General features: G+C 51.0%; 2 protein-coding genes across 3 annotated transcripts; both read right to left on the bottom strand.

Annotated features, from left to right (window-relative positions):
- Positions 1-3,096: 3,096 nt before the first annotated feature.
- Positions 3,097-4,101, bottom strand: LOC128045628 (platelet-activating factor receptor-like). The gene has a single exon (XM_052638083.1). It carries the CDS (start codon positions 4,099-4,101, stop codon positions 3,097-3,099), a length of 1,005 nt encoding a protein of 334 aa, XP_052494043.1.
- Positions 4,102-8,121: 4,020 nt separating this feature from the next.
- TMEM35B (transmembrane protein 35B) lies at positions 8,122-11,320 on the bottom strand. 2 transcript variants are annotated; one of them, XM_052638009.1, is made up of 3 exons: positions 11,207-11,320; positions 9,567-9,747; positions 8,122-8,614 (listed from the first exon to the last, which is right to left on the bottom strand). In XM_052638009.1, the coding sequence occupies exons 1-3, from the start codon at positions 11,312-11,314 to the stop codon at positions 8,517-8,519; spliced, it is 387 nt and encodes a 128-aa protein (XP_052493969.1). In that variant the 5' UTR covers positions 11,315-11,320; the 3' UTR covers positions 8,122-8,516. The 2 variants fall into 2 exon arrangements, with proteins under 2 accessions (XP_052493969.1, XP_052493970.1); XM_052638010.1 differs by having other exon boundaries at positions 9,597-9,747.

Here is an 11,320-nt window from a genome sequence, read left to right as displayed (position 1 = left end):
GCGGGAGTCAGTAGAGAAGGGAAACTTTCTTCTTTCTGAGTCAGGAGCAGCTTCTCTGCACCACATGTGCACCCCACAGCCACAGGGTGTAGCCTGGGTGGGTCAGGGTAAGAGTTGGTCATTTCTGGCTTCATTAGAGGGACAGGGCCCTAGGGCATACTGAAAACATGCCCTAGACGCCACCAGCTTCTGGAAACAGTTGGCAGATGAGTTTTTCCTGGATCCTAGAGAAAGTGGGTGTCCAGCATCTAATCAAGGACCAACCTGGGCTCCTTCTTTTTCATCCTGGATTGAGAGTGGGTCTTAGGTCAAATTCTTGAAGGTTTAGAATAAATAAGGCAACCAAGAATCCAAAAGGATTGACAGTGCAAAGCAGTCTAGTCTCTCTCATCCCTAGGCTCTTTGCCTCTGGGTTATCTCCCCAGGTTCCCACTCCTCTGAGTCAGCAGGGAGAGAATTCCAACACACAGTAACTCCAGACAGATGCCTTCTTTCCACTGTGCCTGACCTCCCAGAGGCAATCGACTCTCAAGTTATTTTTCCCCAGGTCAGACGAAGACTAAGTTAGACATCTCCCAAAGGAAACTACTTCACTAAGGGAAGAGTCACATCAAAAGCAAGATAGTACAAGACCACAGGGATGGATGATGCCACAGGGAATCGTTTTTTATTTGGACAAAATAAAATTCAGCCTCAGGAGATTCAGCTGGCTCTAGTGTGGACACAGGATCATTTCTCAGACTCAGCTTTGCACAGTCCCTGGGGATGAGCAATTCATTCCACCAGAGCAAGTGAATTCATGATGTGGACTCAAGCTGTTTCTGCTGGCCTTGGCTTGAGAGGATGGTCGGTGTTGCATGGAATGAGCCAACGTAACTCCCAGGGAAGGAGAGATGACAATTACTGCAGACCTACCAATGGGTATTTGGGCTCTTGCTTAACTCCTCCAGTGAGAAAGACAGGGTAAAGTTTGGCTAGTGCGAGGTCTCAGGTGATACCCTTTCTCTTCCTACTCCTGCCCCAGACAGGTTTCAAACAAATATGGAGGAGACTGAGAAGCCTTCTAGGAAAAAAAAAACAAAGTAACTATGCTCACAGTTGAAATACAGACAGAAGTCCAGAGAGGCAAGTGAAAATATCCATTTCTAATGAGGGTGTGGTAAAACAGGGAGTGTTACAAGCTGTTGATTGGTATGTAATTGGTACCCCCATTTTTGGAGGCAATTTGGTGATGTGATTAAACAATTTAAGTGCACATACATACTCCTTGACACAGCAATATTATTGCCAGGGATTTATTCTATAGATTTACAAGTATGCAAAGATTTGTGGACAGCGACACTCATTGCATCATTATTTATCACAGTAAAACAGTAGAAACAAATGCCCATTAACAGGGGGATCAATTGAGTAAAATAAATACTTTGCATTTATTAAAAAAATGAGGTTGATCAATATGTGCTGATATTAAAAAATGTACAAGATATATTAAATGAGGAAAGCACAGAAAAGCCTTGTACTACTATCCCATTTGTGGATTTCTGGAGGAAATTGACTATACATACATTTGTACTGAAATAGAAAACCTCTGGAAAGATATATACTACAAGAAACTGTGAACAGTGGTTACCACTGGGAGACCTTTATTTTCTATTTTGCATTTTTCTCTACTACTTTGTATTTTTATGAACATGTATTACTTTTAAAATGCAAAAGAAAACATTTAAATACGGAATAAAGGACCAATGAAAGGTAATTTATCAAAAATAAAAGAAGAAATTTCTCAAACTTACTGTTAGAAGGCAAATTCAGTAATAGGACCGGAAGTCAGTAAGACATGGTAGCTGATTGGTGAACTTGTCCTGACCCAGCTGACTTGGCAACGTGAACATGCTGCCCTCACTCATTAAACTAAACTCAAGCTTGAGACCCAAGCAGTCTTGCTATGGAGCCCCCAATAACATGGCTAAAGAGAGGGAGAGGTTCCCTTTCCCACTTGAAGCCAACTGCTAACTCATCAAGGCACAAGGAGAGAAAGAACCAGAGGCCAGAACCATTGGCAGGGATTTGCACCCAGTGACAGAGTCTCTGCTCAGCTGAAGCTGAAGGCAGCAAGTCTGGCCAATCCCTCTCCCAGGAAATATCAAGATGGATATCCAGCTTGGTTATCACCAAGTCTTGGCCCAGGAATCTTGGCATATTGGAGGTTATGGACGAGTTGCAGATAACCAGCAACAGCAAAAGGAAGCAATCTTCAGTACTCAAGTCAGGAACACATCTGGGTAATATAAGCTTAGAGAATCCCAGAAACACTTGAAGAAAATCTGAGACTGGAGTGTCTGAATGAGTCCTTGGGCATTTTAAGCTAATGATATTCACATTTCATGCATTCATCTGACATAGTGAAGTGTTACTACGTGCAAAGAACAGTAGCAAGCAGTAAATAAGGCAAACATGGAATTCATTAAGGCGAATTGGATAAAAATAAACCTGCCACTATTCAACCTTTCTGGGTCTATAAAAATGGCACTTTCTTATGGATCAACATAAACACATTCTGAAAAGAGAAAGAACTACAGGGAGAAAAACAAAGGAAAGAAAAAAAAAAAGGATAGAACTATCCAGTTAATTGCTTGATTGCAGTTATGGAAAGACCTATAAGGGAACAATCATTTCTAATCCAGTCTAGGGTATGGTGTATGTGGTGCTCATCAAGAAAGCTTCCACCTTTGAGGAGGTGACAATGAAAAGGAATTAGTGAAGGAGACCGAGGGACATCATTCCTGGCAATCAATTCCAAAGGCCCTGAAGGGCAGGAAACTGGTCTGTTCCAGGAACTGATAATGTGACTCAACCCATGGAGACGGGCAGACGTGGTAAAGAGGGAAGATGCGGATGAGAGGATGCTGAGAGTGAAGCTGGAGCCAGTCAGGCCTTTTTTTCCCCTTTTGGCAGAGTCTGGAGGTCTACAGTTACAGGCGGCTAGTATGTGGCTGTGTCAGAATTGGAATCCACGTCCTTGCAAAGAGCTTCCACCACCCAGGACTCGGCTGGGAGGGTGCCAGGGGTGAAGCAGGCAGCGGGCCAGGGACCCTTCTAGGAAGAGGCCAAGGAGGCCGAGTGCACCCCAGATGCCCCCACCCCCAGACGGCAGCTCAGCGCCCAGCAGTCCTGGCGGAAGCGGCGCACCGAGAAGCAGTAGATGAGAGGGTCCAGGCAGCTGTTGAGACTCAGCAACGCCAGGCTGAGGGTGTGCAGGACGTCGAGCGTGGAGGTGGCCCGGCATCCGCCGCCTTCGCGGCTCGCGGCGACCTCCTGCCCGGTTACCCAGGGCGCCAGCAGCAGATGGTAGGGTGCCAGGCAGAGGGCGAAGACCAGCAGGAGCCCCAACACCATGGTCCTGGCCGCGCGCCGGTGCGGACCGGCGGGGGCTGGGCCCGGGCCCGAGGGCGAGGCGAGCGCCCGCGCCAGGCTCACGTAGGCCGCGAGCACCAGCAGGAAGGCGGCGGTGAAGAAGGCCACGGTGGTGTAGGCCAGGCCGGCGCGCGCCCAGCCGCGCTCCAGGCAGCGAGAGGCGCCGCCCGGCCCGGGGCGCAGCGCGTGCGGGGCGGCCAGCGAGGGTGCGGCGCAGGCCAGGCCTGCCAGCCAGGCGGCGGCGCACGCGGCGCGGGCGGGGCCGCGGCGGCGCAAGGCCGGGCGGGCGGCCGCCTTGGGCCCGGGCCGCTGCACGGAGCTGCAGCGGCACACGCTGATGAGCGCCGCGAAGGCCACGGCCGCGTAGGTGGACACATAGTAGGCGGCCCCGGCTGCGCGGCAGACGGCCTCCGGGAAGGGCCAGTGGGCCGGGCCCAGGTAGTAGGTGAGCCACAGCGGCAGCGTGAGCGTGAAGAGCACGTCGGCCAGGGCCAGGTTGAGCAGGTAGAGACGCAGGGCCTGGCCCAGGCGCCTGCCGCTGCGGACGAACACCGCCAGGGCCGCCACGTTGGCCGGCAGCCCCAGGCCCAGCGCCAAGGCGTAGGCCGCGGGCACCACAATGAAGCGAGCAGGGTCGTCCCAGGGGCTGCAGCCGCCAACACCCAGGTCCCCCACGCTCCTGTTCATCTCGGACCTTGAACTAGCAAGAGGAAGAGAGGTCACTGTGGAGGCCAGCCGCACAAGAAGCCCTCCACCCCGCCTTTCCTCGCCAGACCCGTCCTCTCTTCCAAAATCCGTGGTGGGAGGAGACTAGAAGCCGGGAAGCCCCTGTGAGGGGCTGAGGAATTAGTTCCGCCGGCACCCGCTGGAGGTGGAGCAGGGGGGACGCCGGAGTTAGTAGAACGAGCTTGGTGAAAGATGTGGGAAATGAGGGTGGGTCAGGAATCCCAGACAGCTTGGAAATTTTTCACCTTGGTGACTGGGAAGGTGGAAGTGCCCCCTTATAGGTGGAGTAGGGTTCCACTTTGTGGGGCACTGGCATGTGCATTAAGCCCCAGCAAGGCTGAGCCAACAGGAAGTCATAGAGAAACCAGGGTGGAATACAGACTCCTTCCCCGAAAGCCTCCAGCTCCAGTGCCATCCAGGTCAGTAGGGGAGAGGCATGGATGGAGTTACGGCCGTAGGATGCAGAGACCCAGGAGACAGGCCCCTGCACAGTGACCTTGGACTTACCTTGGTGAATGTCCTCTCTGGGGCTTGCCTGGAGCACCTTGGGCAGGGCTGAAAAGGTTTCACATCTCCGGCTTTCCAGCCTGTTTCCTTCCCCCTCGTCTTTTGACCACAAAGAAGTCCGGGGTCTGATTTGGAACTTTAGACAGCAAAGCAAATGGAGCACAGGCCCAGAAATCAGGCAGATTCTAGATACACACATTTATCTGCCGTGTGACCTTGGGCAAATTACTCAGCTTCACGGAGCCTATCTTCTCTGCTGTAAAATGGAGATTAAAATACCTACCTCACAGGGTTGTTCGGAGGATTATGAGAAAACATAAGTAAAACTCTGAGCACTGGCTGACACTGGGGAGATACGTCATGACCATTAGCTCCCTTCCCCTCTAGGCAGCACACAGATAAATGTGTGCACCCACACAGGCACACACACAGTGTTAGAGACAGACACCTCAGTCAAACAGCACAAAGACATCTGGGCATACTGCCCCTCTCTCCAAGGGGGGATAAGCACAAAAGCCTATGTCCTGTTCCTATTTTTGGCATACAGTCACACTCCTAGGATATCCCAAAACTTGGCTCCTCCAATACCAAAATTTGTACTTCTGCCTTTGAACTTCGCAGGCTCATCCTTTCTGGGATCCTGAATGAGTCTATCCCTTTCTCCCCCTCCCTCTAGGCACTGTCCACCAAGTCTCCGGCCCTCCACTTCCCCACACTGAACCTCTCTCTGCCATCCCACCAGCTCACTCCTACCTCTTGCTGCTCTGGCTGCTACAGCTCTCTGGGGCCCTGGGTTTAAGCGGCTGAGACAAAGCAGAATCCACTCCCACCCACACATTCTAGACCCTCCCATCAACCAACTAATCCTAGACAGGACATGAAGAATGGGAGCAACAGCTGGAGGGGCAGGGGTCCACCTGTGGCAGCTATGAGTGGCGTTTGTGGGATGCAGCCAGAGCCCCAAAGGAAAGGAGTATCATTGCAAGGCATGGGGGCACAGGGAGGGAGACAGAAATGTATAAGGAAGGCCTTGCTGCTGAAAGTCATTCTGCTGACCTGACCAATGCTTAGGCTGTGGTTTGGGGAGGAGGGTGCCATTTCCTAAGGCCTGGCTTCTCCTCCGAGTGAGGCAGCACTGCTAAAGCTGAAGATACTCCTGCTACTGTCAATCCCAACTCCTCCTCCATACCAGCTGGCCAGCCTACTTCTCCAGCACCCTGCCTTTCCTGCAGCTGCTGGTTGGGCCCTAGAGTCAAGCTTGCAGGGCCCTGTAGCTTCTAATCACCTTACAGGCCAGGCCTTCAATCTAATGCCAGCTGTGAGAGATTTTACTCAAAGTCCCGGCTGGAGACAGGCTGGCTGTGGAATCCTGGAAGGGGTGGAGATGGGAAGAGGCCAGGCTCCTAGGGTGTCCAGGCTCTACTTTCAAGAGCTTCAAAATATCCATGCAGAGGGGCAATTCTGGGAAGCAATGCAGATTTAATTACGTTGGACTGATCATCCCATTTACCTTCAAGTTGAAGAGCAGGGGTGCCACGCCTGCCCACTTCTGACTTTGGCAGCTGGTGCGGTGGGAAGTGTGGGTTCTGGAGTCAATCAAGCCTTAATTCTAGTCTCAGCACTGACACGTGGGCACTTAAGCTTTCTGAATCCACTTTCCCATCTGTAGAACTGCTATTTAATAACAGCATTTACTGAGCACTTATTATGTGCAGGCACTATTGTAGCACTTTAACTCACTAAGTCTTCGCAGCAACTCTATGAAAATATTTGCCATTATTACCCATATTTTGCAAGTAAGCAGTAAGAGGCACTACCTACCCTCTCCCTTCTCTTTGCTGACCACTTGACCAGTGTGGGTAAATCTTAACTAGTCTAAGTCCACCATGGGAATTCCATTCCCCATGCCAGTGACTGGTGTAAGAATGGAAATGTGACGTAATTCTGTAGAGTGGGATATGAGGGGAAACCTAGGGGTCTTCTAAAAGAGCTTTCCTCTTTCTTTTCATCCTGGTATATTATATGCAAATGTGTTATCTGGAGCTACTGCAGCTATTTTGCAACCCTGATGTCAGTAGTCAATAAACTGAAAGCAGCAGAGGACAAAGTTGAAAGAATATCAGTCTGGTGTCATCGTAAAGCAGCCAAAATATGCAACACTGAAACTGAAGCTATGTTATCTCTGGACCTCTCATGACAGAAAAAGGTTCCTCATTGTTTTGACACTCTGTATATGTCGTGGGTTTCCCAGATGGCTCAGCAGGTGAAGAAACTACCTGCAATGTAGGAGACACAAGTTTGATCCCCAAGTTGGGACGATCAAGAGAAGGAAATGGCAACCCACTCCAGTATTCTTGCCTGGAGAATTCCATGGACAGAGGAGCCTGGCAGGCTACAGTCCTTGGGGTCACAAAGAGTCAAACACGACTGAGCAGCACCGGCATATGCAGTATGCATATATATACACATACATACCCACACACACCTACTATAGATTGACTGCATCACTGTGTTTTCAGACACCAAAGAGTGCCAGTTCGCCTGAGATTCCCAGCTTGTCAGTGTCAGAGCAGAAATTAGTGTTTTATAGTGAAGATGAAATGGAGTAATATACACAGATTTCTTTTACTCCTGTGGGCTCCAAAAAGCCACTGACCCTACCTGCAAAAGCAATTTGTAGGCTGGTGGCTAGCGTATTTGTATAAGTAAATGAACGTTTTTTCTTCATTATTTCCCTTGATAGGAAGCACATCATTTCCCTACCTAGGTGAAGACAGTTGGTGATATGACAGTAGGCACCCTAACATGGTCACTGTCCCTTGAGAACTGTCTCACACACACGCTTCTGACTCCCTAGGGCTTCTGCAATTCATCCCAGGTTTCCGGCACTGCTTTAACACGCAGCACCTTTTGGAATTGGCTGTCCCCTGCCTCTACATAGATGTCCAAGGAGCACTGCACTGAGTGCCCTGGCGGTTTCAGATCCTGTAAAATGATGACTCAATGCGCATTTTTGTTAGCTTTGTGACTCTAAAGTGCATGAGATAAAAAGGAATAGAAGGGATTATGTCATGTGGCTCAGCAGGCAAAATCAGGTATTTGTAATATTCTGCCATACTCAGTGTGTAAATTCTAAGCTTGTAATAAAATCTTAAAAACATGCATGCCTTTTGAATCAGCCCCTCACTTCAAAGGAAAGAAAATAAGTATGCAGAGGTGATTTACTGTGAGGTTTACAATAGCTAAAAAAATTGGGAACAATCCAAATGTTCCTAGTGGGGGCTTTTATAAATACATCACACTGTACCCTTACAGTGGACTACTATGCAACCATTAACATCAATGAGATAAAATAGACATGTAATGATGTTAGTTACAGTGTGTTCGGTTTAGAAAGCAAGCAAAATAAACTAGTACATACAGTCTCATTTTCATTAAAAACATCTGAATAAAGACACAGAAAAAAGTTGGGAGGTACAGTTATACAAAGGAATAGAAAGTATCAATAGTTATTTGGGGGCATTAAAAGTTCGGGTGATTTAAATTTACTTTCACATGACACGAGGAATGCTAAGAGTATGTAACACGGACTCTTCAAAAAAAGAGCAGTAAAATGTCCGAGTGAAAAGCAGGGCCAGGCAGACCAGATGTCTACTTGAGAAAGCAGGGCCAGGTAGACCAAATGTCTACTTCAACCTGGCACCCTTGGGTATACGGGTAACAAGGTGATGCTCTGCGTTCCACCACATTTCTGCTTTGACAGTGACATGGCCTGAAGGGACAAGACACTCTACTCCCAGGATTCCTTGAATGGACTTGGAGACTTCTTCCTAGTGGGTCTGGACATCTTTTCTGGTTTGGACTTAGAGCTAGCAGATATCCAGCAGCAGCAGGAGCCCCAGGCAGACGATGGCTGGGATGCAGGTGTTCAGTGACTCTTTTAGAGACATCAAAGTGAAGATAGCCCCTAGAATGGAAAATGAGGTTCCTGAAGCTCCCTGGAAATGCCTGGGAGATCCAGGAGATCAAGGCCCTCCAGCCAAGGCTGACCCACTCCAGCCTAAGCCCTCTCTTGAACACCGTCCCCCTCCCCCCACGCACACACCCTAAACTAGCTGCTCTCAACCCTCTGATCCCCCAGAAAAAGCAGAACCAGAAATCAGAAGCTTCTTAAACTAACACAGCCCCTCTCAGATGGCAAGAAAGAAAACAGGAACAATCCAACTAAACAGGGCATGGAGTGAGTAGGTGGGCATTTTCTGAAGGATCAGATTGCCCCTGATCCTTCTCCTTCTCATCCCCAGGGAAGGGAAGGGAAGGCCCATGGACTGGTGGTGGATATGGTGGGAAAGAGCTGAAAATGGGGCAAGCTGCGGAGATGGAAAGCAAGCCTGGAAGAAGGGCAGGAGCACCAGCAGCAAGGGTGACACCAAGCCAGGGGATACAGAAGAGCCTAAAGATGTCTGGCCTTTGAAGCAGCAGCTGTCTTTGTACACTGGCAGTTCCTGTGGGGAGAGCCACTAAAAGGGGGCCCTCCAGGAATCATCTGCCTTTCTGTTCAGGGGGCCCAGCTTTCTTGCTGTTCCACCTGCCAGACACATGAGTCCAGTAGCAGCTGCTACTCCCTCCCCTCATCTCAGGGCAGGGGGTGAAGAGAAAGGGGTAGGGGCTTTTAGGTTCCAATATATCCTTATGACAGAAATATCATGCAGCCAATAGAACTGCCGACAATTGTTATAGTGTAAGTTTTAAAAGCACCTATCCTAATCTGAAGACCATGGAAACTGCAATTGAGCAGAAAGCGCTTCTGGTTCCAGAGAAAAAAGGGTGGCAACAGTAAAGAGAATAGTCAGATTTTTTCCATCACCCTCCCCCAGAAGTCCCCATTTCACCAGCCCGGTTGCACACCCCCCCCTTACCCATCATGAGCAGTGTCAAAATCAAGTTACTCATCTCTTGCAGCATCGGTGGGCCCAGGACCAGCAGCAGCCCAGCCAGCAGTTCCAGCCAGCCCACAGCCACTTGGTAGCTCATGGGATCTGGCTGGTAGCCGAACACCTTCAGCGGAAACACCTCAGCGAACTGCACGAACAGGGCTTTCTAGGGATGGCAGGGAATGCCTGTCAGCCACAGTCACCAAGGATCCACTGCCCAGATGCTCCGCAGGCACATTCTGTGCCAGCACCCTTAACTCCCCCAGCAAAGGAGCTGGTACTCTAGGCCAGGGCCAGGGCTGACCTCAGCCAGCCTAGAAAGGAGAGGGCCTCCCTGAGGGGCTGAGCTTTGGCATCAGAGAACACTTTATGCTCCAAAAAGGGCTGGATGGTGGTACAGAGATGGACAAACTTTCTCACCAGTTTACAACCCAGCCCCAGATTCCAGGAAGAGGAAGCTAGGCTTGGCCCCTCTCATCTAGTGCCAAGACTTGGGAACTTCATGACTTCTCTTTCCTTCTGCCTGGCCTGGTTTCTCTTCAGGCTACTACGCAGGGAGTATTTGGAGATGAGGAAGGGGATGGAAAGAGAGACTTTTTTGTTCATTAAACAGATTCTACTGAATATCATATGCTGGGACCCAGATCTCACTGCAGCAGACAGAACAGGAGGTGAGGGGGTCAGAGTGAGTGACTCAACTCACTGAGTCAAACTCTGTCCTGAGCCACATGACTTCACCTGGACCCTTGGCGTGGCTACTTTTTCCTGCTCCCCAACCTCAGTTCTACCTCCCCTACTCAGGGCTCTAAGGAAGAAACTTTAAGCCGTCAGGCTCTGAGGATGTTTCCCCAAACAACCCACCCTAAGCCAGGCCAAAAGAGGGCAGGGGCGGGGAGGTGGGGTGTACTTTGTCTAGAAAGTCTGGCTGGTTTAAGGGGCTGGGTGGATTGGTGTGCAGAAGGACATGTCAGCAATCCCGAGAGTGGAACTAGACAGGGAGCCGAAGGGCGACTTTCTAGGCCTCCCTCTCCGGCTCCGGGAAGGATTCCGGATTCTAAGTTCAGTTCAGTTCAGCTGCTCAGTCGCGTCGACTCTCTGCGACCCCACGGACGGCATCACGCCAGGCTTCCCTAAGGTAGTTGAAGGTCTAAAGTTTGGGTTCTGCTTCCTGACTAGCTGTGTAACCTTTAGCAGAAACACTCCACCTTCAGGGCAAGTTTCCTATCCGGCTAAGCGGGGATTAGTTAAACCTCTGCCTCGTGAACTTTCCAAGAACTCAAGCAAACGAAGGAGGGCAGCAAGGGAGCTCGGTCCTACTCCCTCCCGCAAAGGGACCCCGAGCTTTCCTCTTCCGGCTCTAGATTTGCCTGGAAAGGGATACCCGATGGGAAGGGGATGCCAGAGAACTCGGAGGAACTCCCCAGGCCGGTGCCCACGTGTACGCCGCGGGGCAGGCGCTCTCCCCCAGCGCTAGCGCCATCTAGCCCGAAGGCAGGCGGGTCCGCGGGGCGCGGGCAGGAGGGGCGGGCCGGCCGGGCACCTGGGTAACGGCCGGGGTTGCAGCCCCCGCTGCCGCGCGGTCGAGCCCCCGCCCGAACGCCCTCCGCCCACGCCGCGCCGCTCACCATCTGCTCCGACACCGGAGCCGAGATCTGCTCCGAGAGCTTGGCCGCCCCCGTGAGCGCGAAGAAGCTGCCCAGCAGGACGCGCAGAGCGGTGAGCGGGAGCGCCATGGCCGC

This window comes from Budorcas taxicolor, chromosome 3 (assembly GCF_023091745.1).
Source record: "Budorcas taxicolor isolate Tak-1 chromosome 3, Takin1.1, whole genome shotgun sequence".
Lineage (NCBI taxonomy): Eukaryota > Metazoa > Chordata > Mammalia > Artiodactyla > Bovidae > Budorcas > Budorcas taxicolor.
The sequence above is the reverse complement of the archived record's forward strand: the minus strand, read 5'-3'. Positions and strand labels throughout refer to the sequence as shown.

Excerpts from the sequence above, each read along its gene's own strand:
- LOC128045628 (XM_052638083.1), bottom strand. The coding sequence starts at position 4,101 with ATGAACAGGAGCGTGGGGGACCTGGGTGTTGGCGGCTGCAGCCCCTGG.
- TMEM35B (XM_052638009.1), bottom strand. The coding sequence starts at position 11,314 with ATGGCGCTCCCGCTCACCGCTCTGCGCGTCCTGCTGGGCAGCTTCTTC. Across the intron at positions 9,748-11,206 it reads CTCCGGTGTCGGAGCAGATG|AAAGCCCTGTTCGTGCAGTT; the intron begins GTGAGCGGCGCG and ends TGCCATCCCTAG. Across the intron at positions 8,615-9,566 it reads TTTGACACTGCTCATGATGG|GGGCTATCTTCACTTTGATG; the intron begins GTAAGGGGGGGG and ends TTTCCATTCTAG.